The 27,049-nt window shown below is 33.4% G+C and overlaps 4 protein-coding genes across 4 annotated transcripts in view; 3 read left to right on the top strand and 1 right to left on the bottom strand.

Annotated features, from left to right (window-relative positions):
• Nucleotides 1-1,945: 1,945 nt before the first annotated feature.
• LOC134247619 (small ribosomal subunit protein eS10-like) lies at nucleotides 1,946-8,316 on the bottom strand. The gene is made up of 6 exons (XM_062729950.1): nucleotides 8,208-8,316; nucleotides 6,908-7,049; nucleotides 6,022-6,196; nucleotides 5,152-5,215; nucleotides 2,601-2,658; nucleotides 1,946-2,055 (listed from the first exon to the last, which is right to left on the bottom strand). The coding sequence occupies exons 2-6, from the start codon at nucleotides 7,046-7,048 to the stop codon at nucleotides 2,005-2,007; spliced, it is 489 nt and encodes a 162-aa protein (XP_062585934.1). The 5' UTR covers nucleotide 7,049; nucleotides 8,208-8,316; the 3' UTR covers nucleotides 1,946-2,004.
• A 118-nt stretch (nucleotides 8,317-8,434) lies between these two features.
• Nucleotides 8,435-15,223, top strand: LOC134247618 (ER degradation-enhancing alpha-mannosidase-like protein 2). Its single transcript, XM_062729949.1, has 10 exons — nucleotides 8,435-8,577; nucleotides 9,955-10,065; nucleotides 10,245-10,390; nucleotides 11,068-11,193; nucleotides 11,609-11,820; nucleotides 11,986-12,127; nucleotides 12,354-12,478; nucleotides 12,646-12,790; nucleotides 13,276-13,397; nucleotides 13,858-15,223. The coding sequence occupies exons 1-10, from the start codon at nucleotides 8,477-8,479 to the stop codon at nucleotides 15,202-15,204; spliced, it is 2,577 nt and encodes an 858-aa protein (XP_062585933.1). The 5' UTR covers nucleotides 8,435-8,476; the 3' UTR covers nucleotides 15,205-15,223.
• A 3,631-nt stretch (nucleotides 15,224-18,854) lies between these two features.
• Nucleotides 18,855-20,314, top strand: LOC134247646 (putative ankyrin repeat protein RF_0381). Its single transcript, XM_062729986.1, has 2 exons — nucleotides 18,855-19,035; nucleotides 19,389-20,314. Exon 2 carries the CDS (start codon nucleotides 19,403-19,405, stop codon nucleotides 20,312-20,314), a length of 912 nt encoding a protein of 303 aa, XP_062585970.1. The 5' UTR covers nucleotides 18,855-19,035; nucleotides 19,389-19,402.
• A 917-nt stretch (nucleotides 20,315-21,231) lies between these two features.
• Nucleotides 21,232-27,049, top strand: part of LOC134247628 (uncharacterized) — a 47,044-nt gene continuing 41,226 nt past the window's right edge. Inside the window, exon 1 of the mRNA XM_062729960.1 lies at nucleotides 21,232-21,360. The gene's annotated coding sequence lies outside the window, so the exon portion shown is untranslated. The remainder of the gene's footprint in view (nucleotides 21,361-27,049) is intronic.

Raw genomic sequence — 27,049 nt, 5'->3', positions numbered from 1 at the left:
TAATACTGAATCTGATTATGAAAATTCCATTCTACCTGATCAAAACATTGGGCTCACGGCGGATGCGACTGATCAACAGAGCATGATTACTCATTTAAGCACCTGTACTCACATTTGAAGTTCCAAGGGGCCTTGTTTTAATTGTGGCCTGATTACATACTAGTAATTGTATTGTACATAGAATATTTCGGTGTCTTCCCACTTAGCCAAAATTCTGAAAATGTTACAGGTGACTGGTTTTGGCTAAGTGGGAATGGTGTACAGGTAGGGGGAGGGTTAGAACAAAAGAAATTCATTACAAGTGACCTATAGTCTGTTTAAGATTAACTAAGATTAAATGCTGATATTGCAATGAATGGTGACTGAAATTAATATTTGAAATTACAATATATTTTAATCAGATATTGAAATTAATTATTAATGAAGAAATAAAAAAAATCTTTCTTAAGTTTTTTTAAATTTGTAAATGGTAAACGATTTATATATATATATATATATATATATATATATATATATATATATATATATATATATATATATATATATATATTTCTATTTTGTGCATTTTTTAAAATTTGATCGATTAAAAATAAATAATAAGTACAGGTAATAAAACAGACTACACACTGGTGACCTTGCAGGTGTGAAAATCCCAATTTTGGCTAGATGGGAATAAGAAATTCAGAATTTTGGCTAAGTGGGAATTCAATATCTTTACTTTTTTCATTCATACAACAATCTCTTACTAACAATAAATTATGCACACAGCACAGAACGAAAAAATCCAAACAGACCATTTATGTATACGATAACAATATTTTATATTTCTTAAGTTGGGCTAGTTCATTTACTCCATGTAATTGAGCTTTTTTATAAAAAATGTTCTAGGTATATGTGAAAAGTGTTTTTGTTCTAGGTATAAGTGAAATCTGTTTTTAGTGCTCAATAAAAAAACCATGGATGCTTTGAAAATATATTTTATATTTCACTTGCTTTGTTTGATCACGTGGTTCGGTTGTTTGTTTCTAGTTGAGGTATTATTTCACAAGTCCGAACTTGTTAGAGTTTGTTAGAGTTGCAGATCGTTGTAGGTTCATGGCCAGTTTTCTTATATTTGGAGTTCAATCTTTGCAAAATTAGAAATATTTTTTTTTTTAAATACGATCACGTGAAGCGGGAAAAACAATTAATTGCCATATGTTGATTACTCATGTGTATGTACTTAATAGTATAGTAAATAAAAACTGTTAATGATTTATTACGTCATTCCTTATTTAATATAGAATATATGCGTGGTTATTGGCTGGGTTGTAAAAACTATGAAGAAAGTAATTATAAAAACAATCCCCATGAGCTCACGTGATCAATCATAAACAGTATAATTATGAAACTTTACAATGGAGGCACACATTTACTCAGAATATGTTTTATGTGTAGCTGGTAAATTACGATGCTTTGTATAAAATTATATTAAGAACATCCCAGCGTCATATTTTAGCATCAATGTATTTGTTGTAACTTCCATTTCTTTATATTTTAGGAATTTATCATAATACCATTTTGTGCCTATTCAAAATCAGGCAAAATATATCAATCCATGCATTAAAACTTGGTTGTGTTTTGTATCTATGTGTAGAAGACCATGCAAAGTTAGTTCCTTGGTTCTCAGGCCTTTTTTCAAGAAATATGATAAGGGAGGGAGGCATTCTTTAAAAACTTTTTTATTGACCCAAAAAACATGATGAGGCATTATATTGTACAAAACCTCACAAAATGATGAGGGGGTGATTTGTTTTTATTGATTTAGCAATAGAAAGGGACAATGAGGCACCCTTTGAAGAGATGAGGGAGGGCCTGAGAACCAAGAAATTAATTTTTTATGGCCTTAAACATGAAAATTTTCACTTTTTTCCTTTTCTATAGAGTAAACAACACAAAATTCCCCTGACTGTTCTTGATTTTAATGTCCCTATATACACATCACATGACAGGTCACATGGCTCCCTACTGAGGTGGAGGTGCTGAGGATCCCCGGCCTCGTCCAAATCCTCCTCTCTGGAAAAATAACGCACAACTAATTAGCACAATCAGTACCGATATTAGAGGAGAAGGTCTAAACAAATTCACAGGAGTTGGGATGACAAGAAAAGGATTTGCTGCCTGACTGACTGATAGGTCAAAACCATTATACCCTTGAAACTCAGTGTGTTGGGTGTAATTAATATCTTTCAGGGGTAAAATCAGGTTTCAAATGAATCTGTTGTTAATTAAAGTGAATTCTTCACGGTTTATAAAAAAAATAAAATCACCAAATCACTTGTCATGGTGTACTTGTAATAAATATTCAGAATATAGTATGCAAGCTATATGGATTCACAAACATATTAATTTCGCTTCATATTCTTTCTTTGGCATCTATTTGTTGGCACTGACATTCATTTTGGTGCAGGTCTTAAAATCTTTTTAATGATCTTTTCACATATTCACTATCTATAGAATTCCTGAGTTTGCTTAAGCTCAAATATTAATGCTGCAAGTTATTTTTTTTTAATCCTTATTCAGAATCATTCAATAGAAGAAGGTACATAGAAGGTACTTACAAATTGGAAGGATGGTTCTGCACCAGGTCCCACCTCAGCTTTTTTATCTCCCCCAGCTGTAAGATAAATGTACCCCTCAATCATAAAGGAATGTCACAAACTTATTTAAGGATGAATTCTTATGATCATTTTACCCCAAGTGGGTCTTCGTACTTAGACATGTCGTAAAATTCAAACTGATAACAATTTACAAACACGTTTTAAAAGATTTTATGATTTATATGTTTAACTATATTTATTTTTAAATAAAAAATCTTTCTATGTTGTATGCATGACCAACACGTGTGCAAAATTATGATATTTACGACATAGGCCTAAGAAATTCGACAACTGAAATCGACATCGAGAGGCCTAGGGGAAGACTCATGAAGACGGGATCGCCCGTTTCAAAGCGACAGGAATGCCGAATGGCACTCCATTAAAAGAGCCAACCGACAGAAATTTTAAAACATTTAAAAAATTGTCGAGATCACAATTAAGCCTACAGGAACATTCTCGAAAGCGGTACCCGCCAGCCAACAGCGCCGAAGTGTGTTGACGACGTTCCAGTAGCAGTGGAAAAGGCAAAACCGAAAATGAGGTTTACAATGCTTTCAAACTTATTGGAAATAGCAATTTTTATGCGTTATAGATACAAAGGTTTCAAAATACATAGTATACTGTCACATCGCAAACTCAAACATTATTACATAGGCCTGAGGCGTGCAGACGACAACATTCGTATTATCTTTTTTATTACAAATTTAGCTTTTAGTATATGATAAATTACCTTGGATATTGTAAATGCAGAATCTCTATCTCAAATTTATAGACATACCGTAAGAAAATAATAAGATAACTTATCATGGAACATGTAGAAATTATTTTAGTCTAAACTACAGGCCTGGGTTCATAAAAACAAAGTCAGATAGACAAAATGATGATTTTACATTTTTTGAACAATGATATTACCAGTAAATTATAATCTAATTTTTTTCTAAAATAATTTTTTACAGGTAAGTTTTGTTTTCACAAGAATCACTAATGAAGGCTTTTAGAAGAGAGCAGGGTTTAAGAACCACTAAAATCAGATGAAAAATCAGATTGAGAAAGTGAGACAGGATTTTACTAATCCCTGTGAAGCCACCATCCAACACCACAAACCAGGATCCAATCTGGAACCCCCAGGCCAAGAGAAAGAGAGGACATCCAACAGACTATTGTGAAGTTTAATGTGTTAATTGATTACTTTTTGTTCTTAAAAATCTTTTCCTATCAAAATTGTAAATATTACCTGAAATTATCACACTACTTTTGAATATTTGGTGAATAAAACACATACTTTGATGCCTAAATGCTTGATTTATTTTCATTAAATGCTGAAAAAGAAACATGGGGTGGGGATATAAAAAATATCAAAACTTTCTTATATGTGCACTAACCCCTACTTTTCATGCTATGAAAAGAAGCCATATTACCTAAAGAAACTGTACAACAATTTTCTTAAAAAGTTTAATTGTAGAAATATGTTTTTCTTTGGTTTTTGGAGCAATTTTATAGGGAAAAATGTGCCTAATTTTGACATGGGTGAACAACATTTTTGGGTACAAGTTAACTAACTGGTATTTATTTGCTCATATTTTGTTTAAAAAAATCAACTTTGCAATACTTTCAAGTAAATTTAAGCCAAATTAAGTTTTTATTCACTGTATTTATAAGTTTTATAAGGTATTTTATTGTCTAGTAGCATTTTTAAAGAAATTTCCCATGCTCTATTTTGGCCTATGTTCAAAGGGTTGAACCTCTCTTAGATGAACACTAACATACACTTTTCTTGTCTTTAAATTATTCCTTGGATATTACACTTTCAGAAAAATATAAGCATTTGGAAAGTTTAATGCACGTTTTTTTCCGCGTATCATAAGAATACATCCTTAAAGGATCTGTTTTTTTTTTTAAATATTGATACATAAAATTAGAAGACATGCAACCTAAACATATGTTATTAATTTTATTCACTTCTCTGATGAAAACATTCATCACTGTGGCAAATGTTAAATTGAGTGCAATGTCTTTTATGAAGTTATTCTAATTCCTCATTTTTTATGCAATTCAAACATGAATGGAAATAACTTGGTCTACATTATGCACAGAAGGTTTCTGTTGGAGAATCAAGTCCCTAGATCAAATGAGACTTATTTCTTGGCATTATATAAAAATAATAATAATAATTTTTTTGTGATTGCTTCAGCGTTTTCAATATGTTTTATAAATAAAAGTTCACCAAAAATTGTGATAAAGGTCATTCAGAAAATAACCCATAAGATTATATAAGAAACTTTACCCTCTGGTATCTTGTCCTAATGCCTGGTAAGGTACCCTAATTTTTTGTGAGGAAACTTATTTAAGTACCTAGACTTCAATAACAAATTCTTGAGGAAAATTATATATATTTGAGGAACGTGTCGTCTGACCTTAAATACATTATGTTAACAAACCCCAAAGTGCTATATAAACTTTAATACACTATGTTAACAATCCCCAAAGTGCTATATAAACTTTAATACACTATGCTGTACGTCTGTATTCAGCCCTGTCTTGGGCCCCAGGGGCACCTCGGGGTCCTCCTTCTGGACCTAAAAAAAATCAAAGGTAGAACAAATCTCTTGTACATTAAATAAGCTGTGTGTTCCATTGATATAGGGGGAAACTCTGCAATTTTCAACAGGGACTAGGTTCTTTACCTGATTCAAATGCAAAAGACAGGATTTTCCATAAAAATCAAAATATAAGCATTTTTTTTAAATGTAAAAGGGTGTCTTGGGCATCTATCCTAATAAGGTTTGGGGGCACAATTCCGGTATGACCTGGGGATTGTATCATTATAGACAGGCAGGGAAATTCCCTGATCCCCAAGTTTATGCATAACCCTGACAGGGATTTTCCACCCCACTTTGGGAATGGGGCCCAGGCCCATACCATTGGAAATTTTACGACATTTTACAACTTTTTGGGAAATTTTATAGCAAGACGTATTTCAATAATTAAACACTTATGATAGTTAAAATTTATTTTTTACTTCATTATTCAAAACTTTACTTCAGAAAATAGATCTGTTATTACCAGGGTATAAAGTTTTAGCCAAGTCTCCAAAAATTATGTTCATTTCATCAAGAGTTCAAACCTGACCATGTTTGTTTTACATGAATTTTTCAAAAATAAAACATAGGCTGTTCATTTTTGGGAAAAATGGAGTGATTTTGCAATTGGGAATGGGGCCATATTCGGCCCTACACGGGGCAGTGGAAAATCCCTGCCTGAGAATTACACTGAATGTTGTCAGTCAAAAACTTCAGTGTATTATTACAGCTTAAGAAATATTAGAAATGATTATATATACTGCTGGTACATAAGATATTGACCTCCAATAAGTCACTACTACCTTTAGGTCGGGGCCTGGCAGTCTCTGGTCTCGTCTGTCTCTTTAGTGTGGCTGGCACAATTTCTGCTGGCAGATGGAGATAATCGCGTAGATACTGGATTCCTTCATTGGTTAAATACCAGTAGTAGTGACGCCAGGAAAACTGTTCTCTGACATATCCTTGTGATTTCAAAGACTGCAAAATTTAACAAATTATTCAAACTGAACTCAACATCAGAATTAATATCAATTCTATTGTTTAAACATCAAATTGTTGACAACAATTCAAGTATAATTTAATAAAACCTACAAGTTTAGTTCCCTACCATGTGTAATTGTTTTTATCACAAATCAAAAGCTCTCTTTACTTGGTCTGATAGCCAACACTTCTATTCAACTTATCCCCCATTCAAAAAACACTGAGTTATCTTTTCATTCCCTCACTTTTCATCATAGTCAAAGCACAAAAATGTTTACAAATAAATATTCTTTATTTCCACTACGTATAGTTAAGGGAGCTTTAGGCACCATTGTCTCACTCTCAGACACTTCAAATTTACCTTCAATCACAGTTATGTTTTACTTCTATAAATTGTGAATGTTGTTTTTCTAAACCTTTATCTTGACCAAATTTAATTTTCACTTTTCATTCATTTGAATTTATTGACTTTTTTCTACATTAATTTTCTAACCAGCTAAGCTCTATCTCTCTTTAGAGTACTCTAATCAAAGGAGAATAGTACCAAAAGATAGAAACTTTCTGAATAAAAATAAGAAGACATCCTTGATTTTACCTTTTCATGTAAATTACAATAAAAAGAGCAATATTGTTTGTGAATTACATACCACACAATGTAAATATAGTTTAAATTACATTTTAAAAAATTTAAGGAATTAAAATGCTCACTGTTAATGCCTTAATAACATGAAGGTTTGGGACATCAATCTCGGGGTGCTTTGGAGCAGAAAAATCTTTCTTGGCTACCAACACTCCTTCTTTGAACAGGTACTCAAATATCTGCACTCGGTTTTTCTTGGGCATCAACATTCTGAAAAATTTAGTAAAAGTTATGCAGGAAAGAATACTTTTCTTAGGTGAAAATGACTGCTTAATTCTTTGCAAGTTTTGCCTACTGGTGTTTTTTTCCAACTTGAAAAAATGAATTGGGTCATGGCAAAACCACAGCAAAAATTTACGATCCTCTTCCATTCTTGCCATGGTTGAATGTAAGAGGATACTTCATAGGCATTAGCTCATTCAAATATTGACCAATGTGAGTAAAGCATAGTCAGAAAATGAACCTTGGCTTGTGTGACCTTTCAATACCCAATCACAGTTTATGAAACATTTCTTGTTTACTGATGAGTCTTTAGATTTCAATAACGATAGAAACAATATTGTCATTGGCTGAGTTGATGTTAAAGCACAGAGCTATTAAATGACACTATGTGATCAAGCAGCCATGGGTAGGAAAGAGCTATATGCTGATTCCGAACTGTGGCTCAAGATGATGTCGATCATCATGAATTGATCTTTCTCTATTTAAATTCAATCGGATCTAACACATTATGGAAACACAAATTGTAATATTATATTGTGGTATGTGGTGTCAATATACTATTGAAAATATTACAGCAAGTCTACATAGGATTAATTTTAACCCTATTAATCAGGTCCAGTAGAAACACAATATTGTAATATTATATTGTGGTTTTGGCCAAAAATGTGGTTTTACATTAGTTTCAATATACTTTTCATTTTTTGAAAATATTCACATCAAAGCTCACTATGTTGCGCTGTTCCTGCTTCGGCCACAAAATGCATAAAGCAGGAAAAATAATTTTAACCCTATTAATTGTAGTCTTATGGATATGCAATTCAGTTTAGGGCCAATCACAGGTAACATCTTGCACCTGTAGAGATAAAAGGGTAATCTTTCATAGCCAAATACATTCGCTTTATATCAAATGATATTTACTGCAACTATAATCTAATAATCTTAAATGTTAAACCGTATATCATGAGTTACAATGAAGGGAGGGATGTAAACAAACTCATTATGTCGAGAAACCTTTTGTAAATCTGTAATATTTGAGATATAAGGGAATTCTTCTTCAATAAAATGTTCTATCTTTTATTCTTTTTCCGCATAAAATCGTATAATAGAGTCGATATCGAGGGATTTAGTTGGTCAGAATTTACTCACTTGCCAATTCAGTATGGCTTAAACCGGAAAAGGAAGTAAACATGAAGAACAGTCTATATGCCGACAGGGAAGAAAATCAGTAGAAATTTCTCTCTATAAAATAAACAAAATTATTAAGTCAATAATAATATAAAAAGCTACTTAAAACTAAATGTTTATAGGTTTAAAAAAAAATAAAACATTTATTCAATCGTATACCATCATGCTTACATACTTATACTTATGACAACTTGCGTCAATTAGTCTTCAAAAGTAGATCAAGGGCGATAATGAGTGAACGTGTCATTTGCCTATTTATTCTTTTAAATTTCAACTCTGTTACGGTCTTTTCAAAGAGGAAAATAACAGAGGATGACATAAAAACATATAGGTAATATATGAAGCAATACCTGTAATGCTTCACATTAATATGTTTTCTCAAAATTTCGTAAATATATGGCTTCATCTGCAATAATGCAGAGGAAATTCGAAATATGATAAACAAAAAGAACTGCATAACTTGTAAATGATACAAGTCCTTGGCTTACGCCAGTATGATATGTTTTTTTACATCAATAGGTTAACACATTTTTATAACGGGTCTATATAAACCAAGACTCAATTGCCTGGAGTGACAACACTGAAATTTATGTCCCTATCAGCAGGTCAAGCAGGAATTATGGTTAGAACGGCACCTAGTGAAAATGGCACCTGGTGAAAACGGCACCTGAAATATGCAAAACGGCACTTGGTTAAAACGGCACTTAGTGAAAACGGCACTTGGTTAAAACGGCACTGAGAGAAAAAAGTATATAATAGTGTTATGATATATATTTCACATAAGTTCTTTTTAAGACTTTAGAAATTTTGCTCAATCTATTTTTAAAGGTAGTATTTTTAAGCTATAACACAACAATATTTGGGATTTAGAATAATTATATTTGTATAAACAAAAAGAAATGGTATAACTTTTAAATGAAGAGTCACTTTATCTCACATTTCTATCTAATTCTGTAGAAATTATTTTAACAATATCAACATTGTATATCTTCATTATAAAAAAACAAATGTTTTGTTCTTGTATGTACATGTTTATTATATTATTAAATGTTGTATGGCTTCATATTTTATGTACAGTTGCGATTATCAATTGTGTACAATCCATTTGACATTTTGTTACACAATAGTAGCTGTATATGATTGCAAATTGACACATTATTGATAAAGTGTATTCTTAGTAAACATACTCTAACTGTTATATATAAATTTTTTAATTTCAAAGGATCATAATAATATAGATTGGATCTCTTTTGTAGTAAATAAATATATATGATTTAAAATATAAATACCAAATACATTTTAAAAATCTAACCCCTGTACAAAAGTATAATAATTTTCAAATGAATCAGTTTAATTTTTTTCCTAAAATATTTTTTAAACTTTTTATCAATAATAATATACACTATTACTATAAATGTAACATAAAGATCCATTTTCTGTATAAACAATATCAAATTCTCAAAATAAAAAAAGTGCCGTTCTGACTTTTCTAAAGTGCCGTTTTGACTACTCTCAAGTGCCGTTTTGCATATTTCCTAAGTGCTTTTCACCAGGTTATATAGCAGGAGATGCAATCTCTTGCTTTGGTTATATAGCTTTGAATTCAGATTCAGTGTTTGATATGACCACATTAAGAATACACATGTTGATCACTATTAACTCTTTCATTATTTCAGTATTGTAAATATTCTTTATGTAACTATTGCAGAGAGAGAGTTGTGTCGATGTTTCATCATGCCTATGATGGGTATATTAAGCATGCTTATCCTTATGATGAATTGAGACCTCTGACCTGTGATGGACACGATACCTGGGGAAGGTAAAAAGTGTAGGGCTTAATGATACAAATGTATTATATAAAGCATCATTTTTTTCACAATCCAATTTATTGCTCTATTTGGAATTTACAATTTTTTTTAATGCAATTTTATTATGACGTATATTTCATTCATGAGCATGCAAACTGAATTATGGTTTAAAAATTGTCTTTTTGAACAGCTATTCACTTACCTTGATCGATGCATTAGATACACTTGCAATAATGGGAAACTACACAGAGTTTCGAAGGGTGGCTGAGCTGGTAATTGACAAGATGAACTTTGATACCGACATAAATGCTTCAGTATTTGAAACTAATATCAGAAGTAAGTGCAGTTGACTTTAACATAGTAAAAAAATGTCACTGTAGTATACTTTGGCACTTGGATCCATGTTAAAAAAAAATTCCCTTATTAAGATTCCTTAACTTACTGAAATTCTTTTTGTGTTGAATGGTTTACTTTTAGGTCCTTCTGCAAAGATTTTCTTTCGAATTAAGTACACTGCTTATCATTCCATCTTCAGTCAGCATCTGTCATCATGCTTCAAGATTCTTGTTTTTAAATTTTTTCTGAATCTTGATTTAATCTGATTCAAAATATTGTCAAATAGTGAGGATTTTAGATGTTTAAATAAATAAAAACCAAAGAAAATAGCTGGAGACCAACATTTTGAGGTTAAAATTGCGGAAGATTCTCATGTATAGATACCGAAAGGTATTCAATAGGGTCTGTAACTAAAGTTGTAAACTTAAAAATATAAATCAGATCACAAACACTTTGTGAGAATGCAGCAGTAAATTTATTTTGTTGATCGGTTTTGACCTGTGGTGGTCGTCATCAGAACGATCAAGCATGTAAATTTATCTCTTAAAATAAATGAAAAAATAAAATATGCCTTTTTTTTTCAAGTAATTAATGAGTCCTCCAAATTTTTTTTAGCTTTCATTCTGCACACTAAAGAATCCACAGCTTTGTAGCACGTTTATTTTTATTTTTTGTAGTTCTGGGAGGATTATTGTCTGCTCATTTGTTTACAAGGAGAGCAGGGATGGAGGTGGAACCTGGCTGGCCCTGCTCTGGACCCCTCCTTAGATTGGCTGAAGATGTGGCCAGACGCCTTCTCCCAGGTAAGTGATAACAAGCAAACTAACCTTCAAAGTCTGTTGTTACAAATGATAAAATAGTTTTATTTTTATTTGGTGCATGAGGCTTTAATTTTTTCATCAATTTATGGCAAAAAAAATTCTAGCAATATGGTTACATGTGTAACCATTTATAAGCTTACAATTAAATACATTTACATGTATTTTGTTACAGAAGCTTTATAATTGAGAAGTGTATATACATTTAAATCTCATTATCTTGAACTCAGTTGAACTTGGAAAAAACTTAGGATATCAAATTAAAGGGTGTGAGATATTGAGGATTAAATACATAATTTTTTTTATATAAACCTGCAAAATAATTTTTGGTGATAGGAATGGTATGATTGTTTCAATAGTTGTGTTACAAAGTGAAAATTATAATTCTTTTACCCAACAGCATTTGACACACCAACTGGTATGCCTTATGGAACAGTCAACCTTAGACATGGTGTGCCTAAAGGGGAGACCACCGTGACTTGTACTGCTGGAGTTGGGACATTCCTGATAGAGTTTGGATCTCTGAGTAGGCTGACTGGTGACCCTGTGTTTGAGAAAGTGGCAGTGAGAGCCATGCGGGCTCTCTGGAACTCAAAATCTGCCCTGGATTTGGTATGTTAAATTATTTTCATACCAGCAACTCAGATGAAGAAATTCAAAGATATAGAAATTAATTTATCATTAAGTTTTGAAGGTCATTCTTTAAATTATTTTAAGTTTTCAAATCCTAGTTTGTAATTTAGCAAAAATGACAACCAATTTATGTTATGGTAACAGGTTGGGAATCATATTGATGTAGCCACAGGGAAATGGACAGCTCTTGACTCAGGTATTGGAGGGGGTATTGATTCATACTTTGAGTATCTAGTGAAGGGGGCCATCATGTTTGATATCCCTGAATTTCTGGAACACTTTAGAGGTAAGTGTATCTACTAACATTTTCAATTACCATGTACAATGCTGTTTTTTTCAGTCTGTTTGACAACTTTTAAAGTTTCTTACATTTTCCTACTATTCCATATGAATGAGCACACAAGGTATAGGTGTCAGGCAAATACATATTTAAGCTTTCAAAGACTGTCACAATGCATAAATGGTAAATGTTAGTACCAGTTATGAGTAGTTAAAGTATTTTATTGTTTCAGTTTATGAGAAAGCAATTGTGAAACATGTGAAAAAAGATGACTGGTATATGTGGGCACACATGACCAAAGGAGGGATAACTCTTCCTATGTTTACCTCATTAGATGCCTACTGGCCAGGAATTCAGGTAACTGAAACACAAAATCATGATTTTACAAGTAGTTTGACAAAGAGAAAGGATTTTTAATTTTTAACATTATGATGTTTTATAATTATAATTTAATTTGCACAAAATCCAGAGAAAATAAAATTAGGAAACATAAAGCTGATTTTATAGTTATGTCCCTTTAACAGAGCCTGTTGGGTGATATAGACAGTGCCATGAAAACAATGCATAACTTCCACCAAGTCTGGAGACAGTTTGGTTTCCTGCCTGAGTACTATAACATTCCAAAGAGTGAGGCACACACAGGGAGAGAGGGGTACCCACTTAGACCAGGTAATCGCCAATAATTACTGATAACTGCTTAAAAAGTTTTAATTTTAATCATTCTGACATTGTTCTGACATAGTTCCTTCTACAATAGTAAGGAAATGCATGTATCAATTGTATGTTTATATAATGTTAAAAAATAGATTTTTTGCATAGGAAATATCAGAGTATAGATGAAAGTACTAAGTATAATAATTACCTGGTAGAACATTTAGAATTATTGAAACTGAACAAAGTTTTTGGAGCCAAATAAAACACCAAACACACCGATTGTTGCACTGGAAAATTCACTAATCATGGAGATAAAGTACATTTGGACATAAACAGCCATAAATTATGTGACAACTTTATTTGAAAAAAAAATTTCTTTGATTTAGGATTTTTATATATTTTGATAAAATATCAATTTTACCAAAAAAGGTATTCACTCATTTTTGTGAAAAAGAATTACCCTTGAATTCTTTCAGCTGATACAATGATATCTTCTGTAGAACTGATAGAGAGTGCTGTGTACCTGTACCAGGCCACCAGAGATCCGTTCTTACTGGAGATAGGAGTAGATATGCTGGAGGCCATAGAACACAGCACCAAAACCAAGTGTGGATATGCTACCGTGAGTATACCCTGCTTGTATTTCATAACATGTCACAAAGTCCATGAAATTAAATCTAGTCCTGATTCTCGATGTACACAATCATGGCAGGAGATACATGAATCACAGAATAGAATATTCCTTTGTAAATAAGTACAGAATAAGAACACCTAGAATTTCAGTAGTCCTATATTATTCTACGTATTCACATTGATCTACGCCTACTGCAATGCTGGGTTAATTTAGGGATATTATATTAGAAAGTGTGAAATTTGAATGTTTAATCTTCCTTCATTTAGCAGTAAAGAATAACACTAAAAGAGATTCTGAGAACTGGAGTTCTCATAATACGTGTACATGTGTAAATGTAAACCCAGATAGATTGATAGTGAATTAAATTTTAAAAAGCAGATTATGATCTCTTTATTGATTTTCTGGTATCTTTTACTTATTTATCAAACACAATGATTTTATTTTTCAGGTAAAAAATGTTAACACCCATCAACTTGACAACAGAATGGAAAGCTTCTTTTTGGCAGAAACAACAAAGTATCTTTACTTACTATTTGATCCAGATAACTTTATCCACAACAATGGTAGTCATGGCACTGTTATACACAACCCTAACGGTGAATGTGTGGTTGACGCTGGTGGATATTTCTTTACGTCAGAAGCACATCCAATAGATGCAGCCTCAGTGTACTGCTGCAGCAGCCAGAAAAAACAAGATGATGCCGTCCTAGAGAGGATGCATGATAGTCTGGATTTACTGTCTCTGTTTAATATTGAAGAAGAGGATAGAAGACTCAGAGGAAAAAAGCTGAAATCTTTTACTCAGGATTTACACGGTGACAAGCTTTTTCAAACAGAGGGTCAGAATTCAGAGAATTCCTCTTCAGAGAGAGGGTTTGAGAGTTCTGTATTGGAAATTTTGACCAGTTATCTTAAGAATGCTGAAGGTGCTGATGTTGATTCTAGCCTTTCAAAATTGGGAGCCAGTTTAGAGTTACTCAAATCCCAGATGATCAAACTGGATTCAAATTCAAAGGATTCAAAAGATATTAGCAATGAGGAAGATGCAATAGTGGACCTTAGGAAATCCACTAAAATAGTGGAGAAATTAGAGATATTAAAACCAGAAACAGGGCTTGAGAAAAAAGAGAAATTAGAACCAGTCTCAAACACGGAACAAAATAAAGGGAAAGACGATTCACCTAATAATGATATAAAACCAGAACCACCAACTCCCATTTCACAGATGGCTCCAACCAAAACACAGGAACCACCTCCTGCTTCAAAATATGAAAATTTGCGACTTGATGAAAGAAAAGATTCATCTTCAGAAGAGTATTTGAATGAGAAAGCTGTTGAACAGCCAATTAATGTAAACATCAGTGAAAAAATTAATAGTGAAAATGTGAATTCAAATTTAGAAGGAAATACAAATTCTTTAAAACAAACTTCAAGAACAGACCCAGAAAAAGTCCCCAAAAGTGTTGTATTGAGTGTAAAAACTGACAGTTCAGGACAGGCTACAGTGGAGTCTAGTGAAACTCCAAAGAGCACCTCAAAGCATGTGTTTCACATTAATAAATTTAACACAGTGAAACAAAATAATATATTCAATTTAGAAAACATATATAACCTTTTAGGAAGCACATACCAAAAGGACACCGTTTCCACACCTAATATAAATCATTTATACCAGACTATTAAGTATTATCCTATACAGTATACAGCTAACCCAGAATTAATGGTTTGTAAATCACAACCTTTCCATATGCGGTTTTCAGTGAAAGGTGAAATGTTTTCAGTGGAAGGTGACTAATAAATCATGATAATTTTACTTTCATTGCGTTAATTCCACTCTTTTGTTCACAATAATTATTGTAAGCACAAGACAACTTTAAATTCCATTGCTTAATTAGTAAAGCTTTTAAAGTTTACCATCGAAGAAAATTTAAAAAAAAAATTAAAAAGTACTTCAGAAATTTGTACCCTTCAATCAGTATTTGAAGCTCTTTCTTTAAATGTTAAACACCTGGCACATGTATTGAGATGAAAATACCATATCTTGCATCCAACAGTATAAAGTATTTTTTTAAAAGTAATAAAATAAGATGTGTTTTTGAAATACTGATGTCTCGTATGACATATCAAAGGTTAAAGTTTACGACGACAGACCATTTTCCAAGGCCAACATAATCAGAAAAGTTAACGGTACTCAAAGAAAGGATTTTTCACATGGATTACACTGTAAAAAGTACAGAAATCCTACCACAACATGTTCTAAAAGTTTTGATTTTTCTAACATTTTAATTATTAGCTCACCTGAGTCGAAAGCTCAAGTGATCTTTATGATCAAAATTTGTCCGTTGTCTGTCTTCATTCTTGTCGTCATTGTCTTCGTAAACTTTTCACATTTTCATCCTCTAGTCAAGAACCACTAGGCCATTTTCAACCAAACTTGCCACAAAGTATCTTTGGGTGAAGGGGATTCAAATTTGTTCAAATGAAGGGACATACCCTCTTTCAACGGGAGATAATTATGAATTTGTGAAAAATTAATGGCATTTTTAAAAAATCTTCTTCTCCAGAACCACTAGGCCAGGAAAGATGAAACTCATTTGGAAGCATCCTCAGGTAGTGTAGATTCAAAGAAGATGGGTGAATAAGGCGGGCAAAATGCCTATAGTGCAACAGATAAGAAGTGAAAATTTTAATATCAATTGAATCCAAATTTTACTTGATATTTCATCTAATATTCAAGTATACTTTATGTAAAATCTCTACAATTTACAAAAATCTCTCAAAAAATGAAAATATTTGCCTATGAAAAAGCTTACACACACTAAAATGAACAAAAACGATCATTTTCTCATACTTAAACAAAATTTTTCAATATGGGTGGGTCTTTTCTCCATTTTTTTTGAAAGATGATATTAAAAGTGTGCAATAAAATACACATTTTTTGGTTTTCAAAAACATGGAGGGAAGACCCACTATACCTTAAAAGTACACTTTTATGACACAACATTAGCTTCTTTCCGAGAAATACTTCAAGTTCATTAAGTTGCGGGTCATATCACAAACATGATTTAAATGACCAAAATCACCATGAACGGTGTAGCATAGTGGTTAACGCGTTAGTCTCAAAGCAGTATGTTATTGATATGTCGGATTTTTATTGCTTAGGGTTCGAATCCCACGAATACTATCTAATTATTTTATGAAAGAAAATTTTTACGAGATTTTTCTCTCTCATCAGTTTTTTTTCTGACATAATTTCAAAAATTTCAATGATTAGAAGTTAATTTAATAAATTAATTCACATATTTCGTATGATTTCTTAATATCTGACGCTATAGGCATTTTGCCCGCCTTGTTCGCCCATCTTTGTTCAAATCATGACCCACGGGGGTAGGGTGTTGCCACAATGGATGGTCTAAATTTTACATAGGAATGTAGAAGGAAAATCTTTAAAAGACTTCTTCTCAAGAACAGCAAAGCCATGATTGGTCATATTTATACGAAAGCATCCGAAAGTGTTGTACATTGAAGTTTGTTCAAAACATGACCCTGCGGGTAGGTTGGGGCCACAATGGACGATCAAAGTTTTACATAGGAATGTATAAGGACATTTTTCAAAAACTTTCTTCTCAAGTGCAGAAAAGCCATTTTATATTAGTGATATTTACATGGAATGGGGTAGGGTGGGACCACAATTGTCGATCAAGTTTTACATAGAAATATATAGGAGAAATGTTCTTCTCAAGAACAGCAAAGCTTATTGTTTTTTTTTTTTCCGAAGCATCCTCAGGTGGTCACAGGTGTGTATTCAAGATTGTTCAAAGCATGTCCCCTAGGGGTAGGGTGGGGCCACAATGGTCGATCAAAGTGGGTTATTTCCTAGCCAGTGTTCAGGTGAGTGATGTGGCCCCTAGGCCTCTTCTTCAAAATATCAAAAAAAAAAAAAAATTGAGGGGAGGGGGGGGGGTAAAAACAAAAAAGAGCAATTGCCCTTTCAATGGAAATTACTACCCCCTACTGCCTGAGTTTCTCTGTCTTATTTGTTTAATCACTGTTGTTATCGAGGTTTGAAACCCAGAAATTCATGTTCCCTACCCTACGTAATGGGAACTTTCAAATACATGCATGTGACTTGCAAATCAACATTCTTCATCCACGAGATCAAATTTCCTCGAACTATATTGACCCCATGAAAGTATTTTGTTATTTTTCTAAGATGGTACCTAAATATTTTACTTCTCAATATGACTGGTAATGTTCTATATAAAAACATCAGTAAAAATACTGATAAAACTTGTTGATACATTTTCAATGCAAGGCTTGAGTATCATTGAGGGTAGATAGAACGTTCTATCGTTAAAATGATATTTATGGCACGCCAAATTCACAAAAATGAGCAAATCATAGTTTCACAATCGATAAACTAGGTTTATCGGTTGTAAACTATAATTTACGGACTGTAAACTATAGTTAACAACGTTAATCTACATTTTACATCTCTAAACCATAGTTAACGCGATAATCTATGTTTCACAACCGTAAACTATATTTAACATCGAAAACAATCATTTGCGATTGCAAAACATAGATTATCTGATAAATACAGTTTCACGATTTGTAAACTATTGTTTACAAACCGTTAACTATAGTTAACGGTCTGATAAATATAGTTTCACGATTTGTGAAACTATGATTAACAACTCTTAACTATAGTTTACTATTAAATAAACTATAGTTTACAAACGTGAATCTATGTTTATCAACAAAATCTATTGTTAACGCTTTATTCAGACAGATAAACTTAGATTAGCATTCGTAAACTATAGTTAACGACCGTTAAATATAGTTTTACAGATGAAAACTATACTTAACGAATCATTAACTATAGTTTACGGTTTGTAAACTATAGTTTACAGTCGATAAACCTAGTTTATCAATTGTGAAACTAGGTTTATCTCATTTTTGTGAATTTGGCTTGCCATAGATATTGTCCTATGGACCCGGTTTAACAATGTGGCGAGGGGCTTGTATCGAGACACAGTTAGATCATTCCAACTACACTGAGGGTTACTTTTTTTTTGGAGAAAACAATACTATTGTTTTACTAGTATGTGTTTGACGGGTAAATTCATTATAGCCCACTTTCATTTTCGGAGTATCCTTGAAATGTTGAAGGCTTCCTCCCATGTTGAAATCTCTCCATGGGTTTATTGTTATCGAAATTATCATTAATTGTTTGAAGTGTTTTACCATCAATGCAGAATGAGAGTAATATTTGGGCAAAAAATGTTTTTTATATGCACAAACCTTAACTAAGTTAAAATTTTCATTAAGTTAAGCAGAGATATATTGAAACACATCGTTAATCAAGCAGAGACATATTGAAACACATCATTAAAATTTAAACTATAAAGAAACGTGAAAAGAAATGTACAGCAACCCGGAACAGCAATAGGATTTCCTCCATGTTCATATGTATTATCTGGATTATATATACTAGTTGTAAGCATCATTTAGCAACAAGCATACAACAAAGGATAATGAAGCAAGATTGACATAATAATACTGGACCGGTAGAGAAAGGACAAAGGCCAATTACCAAGGAAATCAGCCTGCAGTATTTGAACAAGTATGCAAAATGAGTATATCTCGTTATTTTCTTTTCATTCACTACTAGTACATCTTAAAATGATGTCCATTTGAAATAGCTCTTAATGCAAACAATTCAAACCATTTCAAGCTGAAAAGAACAAAAATAGTTTATGTTCCACATTATCTTTTACGATTGCTTGCGTTTATGCTCGCGTTAAGCATTACGGATATATGAATTACTCAAGTAAGGGTAATTTCCTTGCAGAGATTATGTAACATGATAAAAGGGAAAACATACAGAATGCTGGATTAATATAACTTGTATGTTTTGTTATTTTTTACCTCTGTTAATGTACTCTTGATTCATCATATTTTTTTCTTTCCATGTAGCAGAAAAACATCAGATGATCGACTCGTACGATGATTTAAATGACCTCCATGATGCCATAAAAAAGAAGGAAACTAAATCCGTTCTGAACATCATCTCAAAGAATGGTGACCTTGTAAACAGGGTCCTGATTGGCCACACAGCCTTGACCTTGGCCGTAGATCTCAAGGTCAGTGACGTAATCGATGCTGTGATGACAAGTCCTGACCTAGATATCAACACTACGGACAGGTTCGGCCGATCTGCATTGTATTTCGCATCCAAGACGGGTCAAATATCATTAGTAAGGAAGCTGATGACACTAGGGGCTGATATAAACCAATCAAAGCTATTGTTACATGGTTGTGCTCATGGTTACCACGACGATGAGACAACAGTTTACGAACTGGTGAGTTTAGGAGCTGATGTCAATGATGTGGACGAGAAAAATAGAACTCCACTGCATATCGCTGTTCAAAACTCCCTTGTGAATATAACCAAAGCTCTGTTGAAATGTAATGCAAATGTCAATGCTTTCGAAAATGGAACATCTCGGACTCCTTTGATAATATGTGCAGGAAAATCTCTGATCTCATATGATGCCAATAGCGAAGAGGAATATTCAAGGTCCTTAAAAATACTAAGTTTATTGTTAGAATATGGCGCTGACATCAATGTTTCAGATGAAAGGGGATATACTGCGCTTCACATTGCTCTACAAAACGGAAACACCTTGGCAGCGTCTGTACTTCTTCACCACGGAGCAAAATCTTACTCCCTTAAAGAAGAAACAGTCCAATCTGCCTACGACGTTGCGCTATCTAAAAATCATTTAGAGGTCGCTTTCATTATTCTCCTAAATTTTTATAGATACTTTGAAAGCTTTCCTTTAGAATTCTATAGGAAGATGGAAAAGGACTTGCAGGATAAAGAAAAAGATAAAAAATGAGGTCAACAACTACATCTGGGCTTTGAAAAAGTCTTTAGAAGACTTGTACATTCTAAATTGTAGCCGAGATGACATTGCTCCTGCAACAAAGGAACCACATTTATTATCAAGAAAGGTACCAAAACTTCAAAATTTGTGTAGGCATACAGTATTACGGAATTTGAACTTTAAAAATTGCAGCATTTCACTACCAACGGCCCCACGTTTACAACGCTTTATATACTATGACACCAAGTTTGCTGCTGTAGGTTCGTCGTTACTTACGGACATCCACGTGGCTGCGCGTACGGGAGACCTTGAACAATTAAGTCAGAGACTGACTCAAAAAATCGTTGATATACCATTTGATGAATTTTCATTACTTGAAATTGCCATATTAAGACAAAGTATCTCCTTGACAAATTTCCTATTGGAAAACGGCGCAGACCCCAACAAAGAAACAAAAGAAGGACTGTTACCTCTGCATTTGGCATGCCGCCAATATTGTCCGGAAATAGTCCAACATCTTCTGGAATTCGGAGGCGACGTTAACGCATTTGACACGCATGGTAACTTGCCAATACACGAGGCCTGCATTGCTGGACATTTCGATATTGCCGAATTGCTAATTCAACATGGCTCTGAGTTTAACTTCCCGGATTGCAATGGCCGGTACCCAATTCATTATTCCTCGGCCAGTGGTAACTGTCATTTCACGAATATTCTTCTCCACTTAGGAGTTGATGTTAACACGACTGATACTTTTGGGTATACAGGACTTCATCTGGCAGCAAGTAGGGGTAATCTTTATCTTATGAAAAACATTGAACTAGCTTATATGTTCGAAAGAGAACTGCTAATGAAAGGTTACATGTTTATGCTGCAGTATTCGTGTAACATCAAATGTGTTCCAAAGCCGAACTATGCGTCAGGAGTCGATCACATTAAAGTTATTGAAATTATGTTAAAATCAGGATGTAACAGTACCGCGTTATGTAAAAAGGACAAGTCTGCATTAGATATTACAAGGGATTACAGTTTCACGGATGTGATGGCTATCTTACTTGGTAATCAACAGTAATTAAGATAAATACATGTATGTATTTGGAGGTCAAATACTGTTGACGGGCATTGTCTCGCTAGGACTTTATCAAAATAATTGTTTAAAATGTTTTGTTTTTTTTTGCCAATACAACTGTTACCAAAGCAAATCACTTTGTTTTTTTCCAATTCGAATAATATTCAATATAGAGATTCCATGCATACAAGGAAAGTTCTGTAAAATTTTGATAATACATAATCTCTTTACCCGTGTATAAAGCATTCTTTATCAATCACATTCATGTGCTTGTATCTCATTTAAAGTTGATGATCCGTTTTATTTGGTTTTAAAGAAAGGTTCCTTTGCGTGAATTATTATAAATTTATTAAAACATTCTAGAGGTACCGTGAGCAATGAGTTTATAATAAACGATACTCCCGCCTCCCATATAAGTTTAGAAAAAAACATTATAGGTAATATAATTTATCATATGAACGTAATAATGGCAAACAACCTAAGTTATGTCTTCTTTGTGTTTTTTTTTTTGTTTGCTCACCTGAATGGTCAACTCAGCTTTTCGGATCACATTTTGTCTGTAGTCCGTCGGTCTAGCTGTCTGTCTGTAAACTTTTAACATTTTCGACTTCTCCAAAACCACTGGGTCAATTTCAACCAAACTTGCCACAAACTTCTTGGGTGAACGGGATTCAAGTTTTTTTGGTTTCAAATGAAGGGTCCCGTCCTCTTTCAAGGGAAGATAATTAAGAAATAGTGAAAATTTGATTGCTTGTTTGAAAATTTTCTTCTCAAGAACCACTGGGTCGAGAAAGATGAAACTAATGTGGAATCATCCTTAGGTAGTGTAGATTCAAATTTGTTCAAATCATGACCCCTGGAGAAAATCTTTAAAAATCGTCTTCTCAAGAACAACAAAGTCATGATTGCTCATCGTTTATATGGAAGCATCCTCAGGTAGTGTAGATTCAAGTTTGTTCAAATCATGACCCCCGGGCATGGCATGCCAAATTCACAAAAATGAGTTAAACATAGTTCACAGTCGATAAACTAGGTTTATCGGTTGTAAACTATAGTCTACAATGGACGATCCAAGTTTTACATATATATTTTACATAGGAATACTAGTATACAGAATTTTTTATAAGAAATCTTCTTCTCAAGAACAACAAAAGCTATGATTGGTCATATTGATATGGAAGCATCCTCAGGTAGTGTAGATTTAAAGTTGTTCAAATTATGAACCCCGGATGTAGGGCTTGGCCAATATGAAATTTCAGACTTTTAAGGAAATATTCCACAGTAAGTTAAAGAAATATGTAAGCATCCTTAATTAGTGTACATTTAAGTTAATTCAAATCAACCCCCTCCCCACTTCCGCTTTTTTAGTGATAGGTCGGGACCACATGCATTTTAAGCTTTCCAAACCTGGATTGATTTTTATTTTTTCCTGGCCACAGTGCTCAAGTGAGAAATGTGGCCCAAGGGCCTCTTCTTTTATTAGCTCACCTGAGCTGAAAGCTCAAGTGAGCTTGCCACAAAGTATCCTTATGTTAAGGGGATTTAAGTTTGTTCAAATGAAGGGCCACGCCTTCTTCCAAGGGGAGATAATTATGAATTAGTGAAAAATTAATGGTATTTTTAAAAATCTTCTTCTTAAGAACCACTGAGCCAGGAAAAATGAAAATCATGTGGAATCATCCTCAGGTAATGTAGATTCAAGTTTGTTCAAATCATGACCCCCGGGGGTAGGGCGGGGCCACAATGGCCGACCAAAGTCTTATATAGAAATATATAGGCAATTCTTTAAAAATCTTATTCTCAAGAATAGCAAAGCCATGATTGGTCATATTCATATGGAAGCATCCTCAAGTAGTGTAGATTCAATTTTGTTCAAATTATAACCCCCAAGGGTAGGACGGGGCCAAAATGGCTGACTAAAATTTTACTTAGAAATATATAGGAAAATTCTTTAAAAATCTTCCTCTCAAGAATGACAAAGCCATAATTCATCATATTTATATAGAGGCATCCTCAGGTAGTGTACATTCATGTTTGTTCAAGTCATGACCCCCGGGTGTAGGGCGGGGCCACAATGGCCGACCAAGTTTTACATAGAAATATATGGGAAAATTCTTTAAAAATCATCTTCTCAAGAATAGCAAATCCATGATTGGTCATTGGACTTCTTTTCAATAAACCAATTTCTACTTTTTAAGCGCTAAGCGCATGCGCAAAGCGCTTCTTCGGTAGGCATCGAAAATTTCCATGGTCTTTTTATCAGCGCCCCCTATCGATCTTGTTTATCTTTTATCAACGCCCGCTACCGAGCCTATGTTTTTTTAAAACATGTTTGATAACAAAGAATATCTAGGTCATTAATTCTTCCATTGATAATTAATCTTTTCACCGATGAATTGGTAATCATTATAGTATATCAACAATTGTATTAAGTTCATGTTTATTGTCCGTCAATTATCATACAATTTCCTCTTGCAGAAAAAGATAATCATTCTATGTACATGTGTTTTATTAAACATGATTAAATGCCGAAATTTTCAATCCCTGGTCGGATTCTGCTCGTGTGTAGACTGTGTAAACTGTAGGGAGCGTAATTATAAAATGTGTAGGAAAACCCGAACCGGGTTGGAGATTTCTAAACTGAGAACCGGGATTGTTTAATTTTTATTAATCAGAATTCGTATTCATATGATCTAATTAAGAAAAAAGGTTTTGTCTGCCATGGTAACTTCTCGGCAAACCAAAAACGTGTTTCTCCGAGCTCGCTTGATGCGTTTGACAAAGTTCTCCATCGCACGTGTGTATAGACCAAGGCAAACTGATCTTGCGGACACATGTATGAGTACTGTTTGTTAGGAGACTGGGCGACCGTAATGCTACGGACTCACGAAATTTACACCAATTCCATAACCAGACAGTGCAGTTTTTTCTTTAAAAAAATCATTAAACACTGTTAAATCTAAAAGTCGAATATCTTTGGATATGGGGTAACCCATGTGTATTCTTGTTTAATTGCCTGACGTCACGGCGTCAGGCTGTATAATAATTGATATTTCCAAGATCCGAAAGTGTGCGATCCTATCTAGAGAGCTAGATTTTGTGCAAGCTGATTAACAATGGAATTTTTTAATCTGCATTTTAAAAGAAACATTTTTCAGAAAAAAGAAATGATATTACTGATGCAAAATACTGCAGTGTTTACTTCCTTTACTCATTTTGCATGGAACAGATTATTCCATGTAATTCGCCGTTTCAACATTTCCTCGATCCTTTTTTCTGCCTTTCTATACTACTGGATCAGTCCATTTATATTCTTTGAAAGGGGTGAATTGCTCTTTTCGCGCCAAATGTCACTAGTAAGCTATCCGCGCCTTTTCCTTGGATTGTTCTATTATATGAATGGGTGTGCTAACTTCCATGAAAACTCCTTCTTATGCTTCAGAAATTCTATCTACAGGTTTTACATCTTTCTTTAAAACAACATATCGTATGTACACATCAGTTTTCTTGACATGCAACACTAAAGAAATGATTTTTTTCTAATTTGTTTCTCGATCCCGCGATTGGTTTATTGCATAAATGGACTGGTCCAGTAAAAATAAACAACGCAGTTCTAATCAGCGTCTGCATGCAGATGCCTGATCTATTATATGGCTCTGTTCAGATGTACACAATAAATAATAAAGCAGTGAAAAATCTTGGATTTTTCTTTTCACAAAGGCCTAGATATTGAATTTACTTATTTCATTCTCAATATAAGATAGTACGTGTCACTACCCCCCCCCCCCCTTTTAAGAAAAAAAATAATGAACACACGTTACTACTGTTTACTTCAGAGGAGAAAGTACACTCTAGCAAAATGTGTATTTAATTATATCCATCTTTTAAAATGTTTACAATGCATGATTTGACAACAGATTTTATAATAGGTGTTACAATGTAGCTTGAAATCAATTCAGATCCAAGGGCAGGTCACTTCACTTGCAGACCCCCCCCCCCCCCCCCCCCGAATAACACTCTTTAGTATGCAGTGTAGAGATGATTCTTCTACAAGTAAAACCAAGAACTCTGTCGAGACTGAAGCTCTACTGGATTTTACTTAGCAAAGAAAGAGAAAAGTAGAAGTTGGGAATCGAAACTTTACAACAGCAATAAATAGTCTAAGAATAATGATCCTTGATGAAGTCTCTTTATGTTCTTAGCGTAGTCTACTTGCATGCCACATTGTATTATAATCAGACTAAAACTGTATTTAGGATAATATTTTGATAGTATTTTACAGAAATTTCTATCTTTAGTAACCAAGGCAATATTGTTCATCAAAATCAAAAAATGATAATATAGAATAATGTTTCTTAGTGTAGTCTACTTCTGTGGAAAATTATATTGAAATCAGAACAAAACTGTAGGAGGCGTAGTATTTTGAAAGTATTTCACAGAAAGTTCTATGTTTAGTAACCATGGCAACATCGTTCATAGAATTGTGCATCCAAATGTAGTCTACTTGTGCGCCAAGTTATATTGAAATCAGACCAAAACTGTAGGAGGAGTAGCATTTTGAAACAATTTCACAGAAATTTCTATTTTTAGTACGTAACCACGGCAACACCGTTCATAATCAAAGTACTGAGAGTACTGATAGGCGGAAGCATGTGTGCAAGTTCTCATGTGCAAAACTTTAATGACACATATTTGAAGCATAATCTTTTTTAAAGGGGGGGGGGGGATGAAAAATACTTTGGATTGTAGTATTGAAACCAAGAAACAAGAATAAACAATATGTCTCGCTTTTGATGCGGATACCTGAGAATAAGTCACGTCAATAGCAATATGAACATTTTAACATTTATTATATCCCCGCTTGAAAAGTGGGAGGGTATACTGTAATCGGTATGTCCGTACATACGTACGTCTAGCTGTCCGTTCGTCCGTCTGTTCCGCTTTGGGGTACTCATCTCTTATCCGCAATTCCTCTTATACCACTGAGTGAAATTTAATGAAATCTTCACAGAATCTTTATTACATATTGCCATTGTGCACCTCCTCTTTTACTTTTTGATCCGACACATATTTTGGGTTTCCTGGCCACAGCAAAACATAGACTTTTCCATTATAATCATATGGGAGGCGGGGGTATCATTTAGTGAGTTCATTGCTCACAGTACCTCTAGTTTTTGTCAAGTATAACAAGTTAAAATTGAAATGCAAGTTGCATTGCATAAAATTTGTAAGATATGGTTTTGGGGAACAAGAAATGGAAAATTATAAAATTTCACACAAAAATGAGAACTATTGAGTAATAAAAAACAATAAATATCACAACTGCTTTGGGATTTTTATGTGTACATGTATTAAGTTTTAGTACCAATGAAACAAATTCTTGTTATAAAATAGCAAATTATATAAGGAATACAACATACACAGACCTTACATAGATTTACAAATGAATGTGCTTGTGGTTCTATAAATTGTTTTCATTCAATACATCCCCTTACCAAAGTAAAATTATTGCAGCAATATTGCTGCTATATTGCGGCAACATTGCGGCAACACAATTTTGTCACCAGAAACAAGCTTTTTAGCTCACCTGAGCCGAAGGCTCAAGTGAGCTTTTCTGATCAAAATTTGTCCGTTGTCTGTCGTTGTCGTAGTCGTTGTCGTCGTTGTCGTAAACTTTT

Source organism: Saccostrea cucullata, unplaced genomic scaffold, assembly GCF_032062105.1.
Source record: "Saccostrea cucullata isolate Sc308-1 unplaced genomic scaffold, CSIRO_AGI_Scuc_v1 ctg143, whole genome shotgun sequence".
Lineage (NCBI taxonomy): Eukaryota > Metazoa > Mollusca > Bivalvia > Ostreida > Ostreidae > Saccostrea > Saccostrea cuccullata.
Note: the sequence above shows the minus strand (reverse complement) of the source record. Positions and strands in the feature narration are given on the sequence as shown.

What these genes read in the sequence shown, in the direction of transcription:
- LOC134247619 (XM_062729950.1), bottom strand. Translation starts at nt 7,048, where the DNA reads ATGTTGATGCCCAAGAAAAACCGAGTGCAGATATTTGAGTACCTGTTC. An exon ending in TGCCAGGCCCCGACCTAAAG is followed by an intron (nt 5,216 to 6,021) that starts GTAGTAGTGACT and finishes GATTTTTTTTAG; the next exon opens with GTCCAGAAGGAGGACCCCGA. An exon ending in CAGAACCATCCTTCCAATTT is followed by an intron (nt 2,056 to 2,600) that starts GTAAGTACCTTC and finishes TTATTTTTCCAG; the next exon opens with AGAGGAGGATTTGGACGAGG.
- LOC134247646 (XM_062729986.1), top strand. Translation starts at nt 19,403, where the DNA reads ATGATCGACTCGTACGATGATTTAAATGACCTCCATGATGCCATAAAA.
- LOC134247618 (XM_062729949.1), top strand. Translation starts at nt 8,477, where the DNA reads ATGAGTGAACGTGTCATTTGCCTATTTATTCTTTTAAATTTCAACTCT. An exon ending in GATGACATAAAAACATATAG is followed by an intron (nt 8,578 to 9,954) that starts GTAATATATGAA and finishes TAACTATTGCAG; the next exon opens with AGAGAGAGTTGTGTCGATGT. An exon ending in CCTACTGGCCAGGAATTCAG is followed by an intron (nt 12,479 to 12,645) that starts GTAACTGAAACA and finishes TCCCTTTAACAG; the next exon opens with AGCCTGTTGGGTGATATAGA.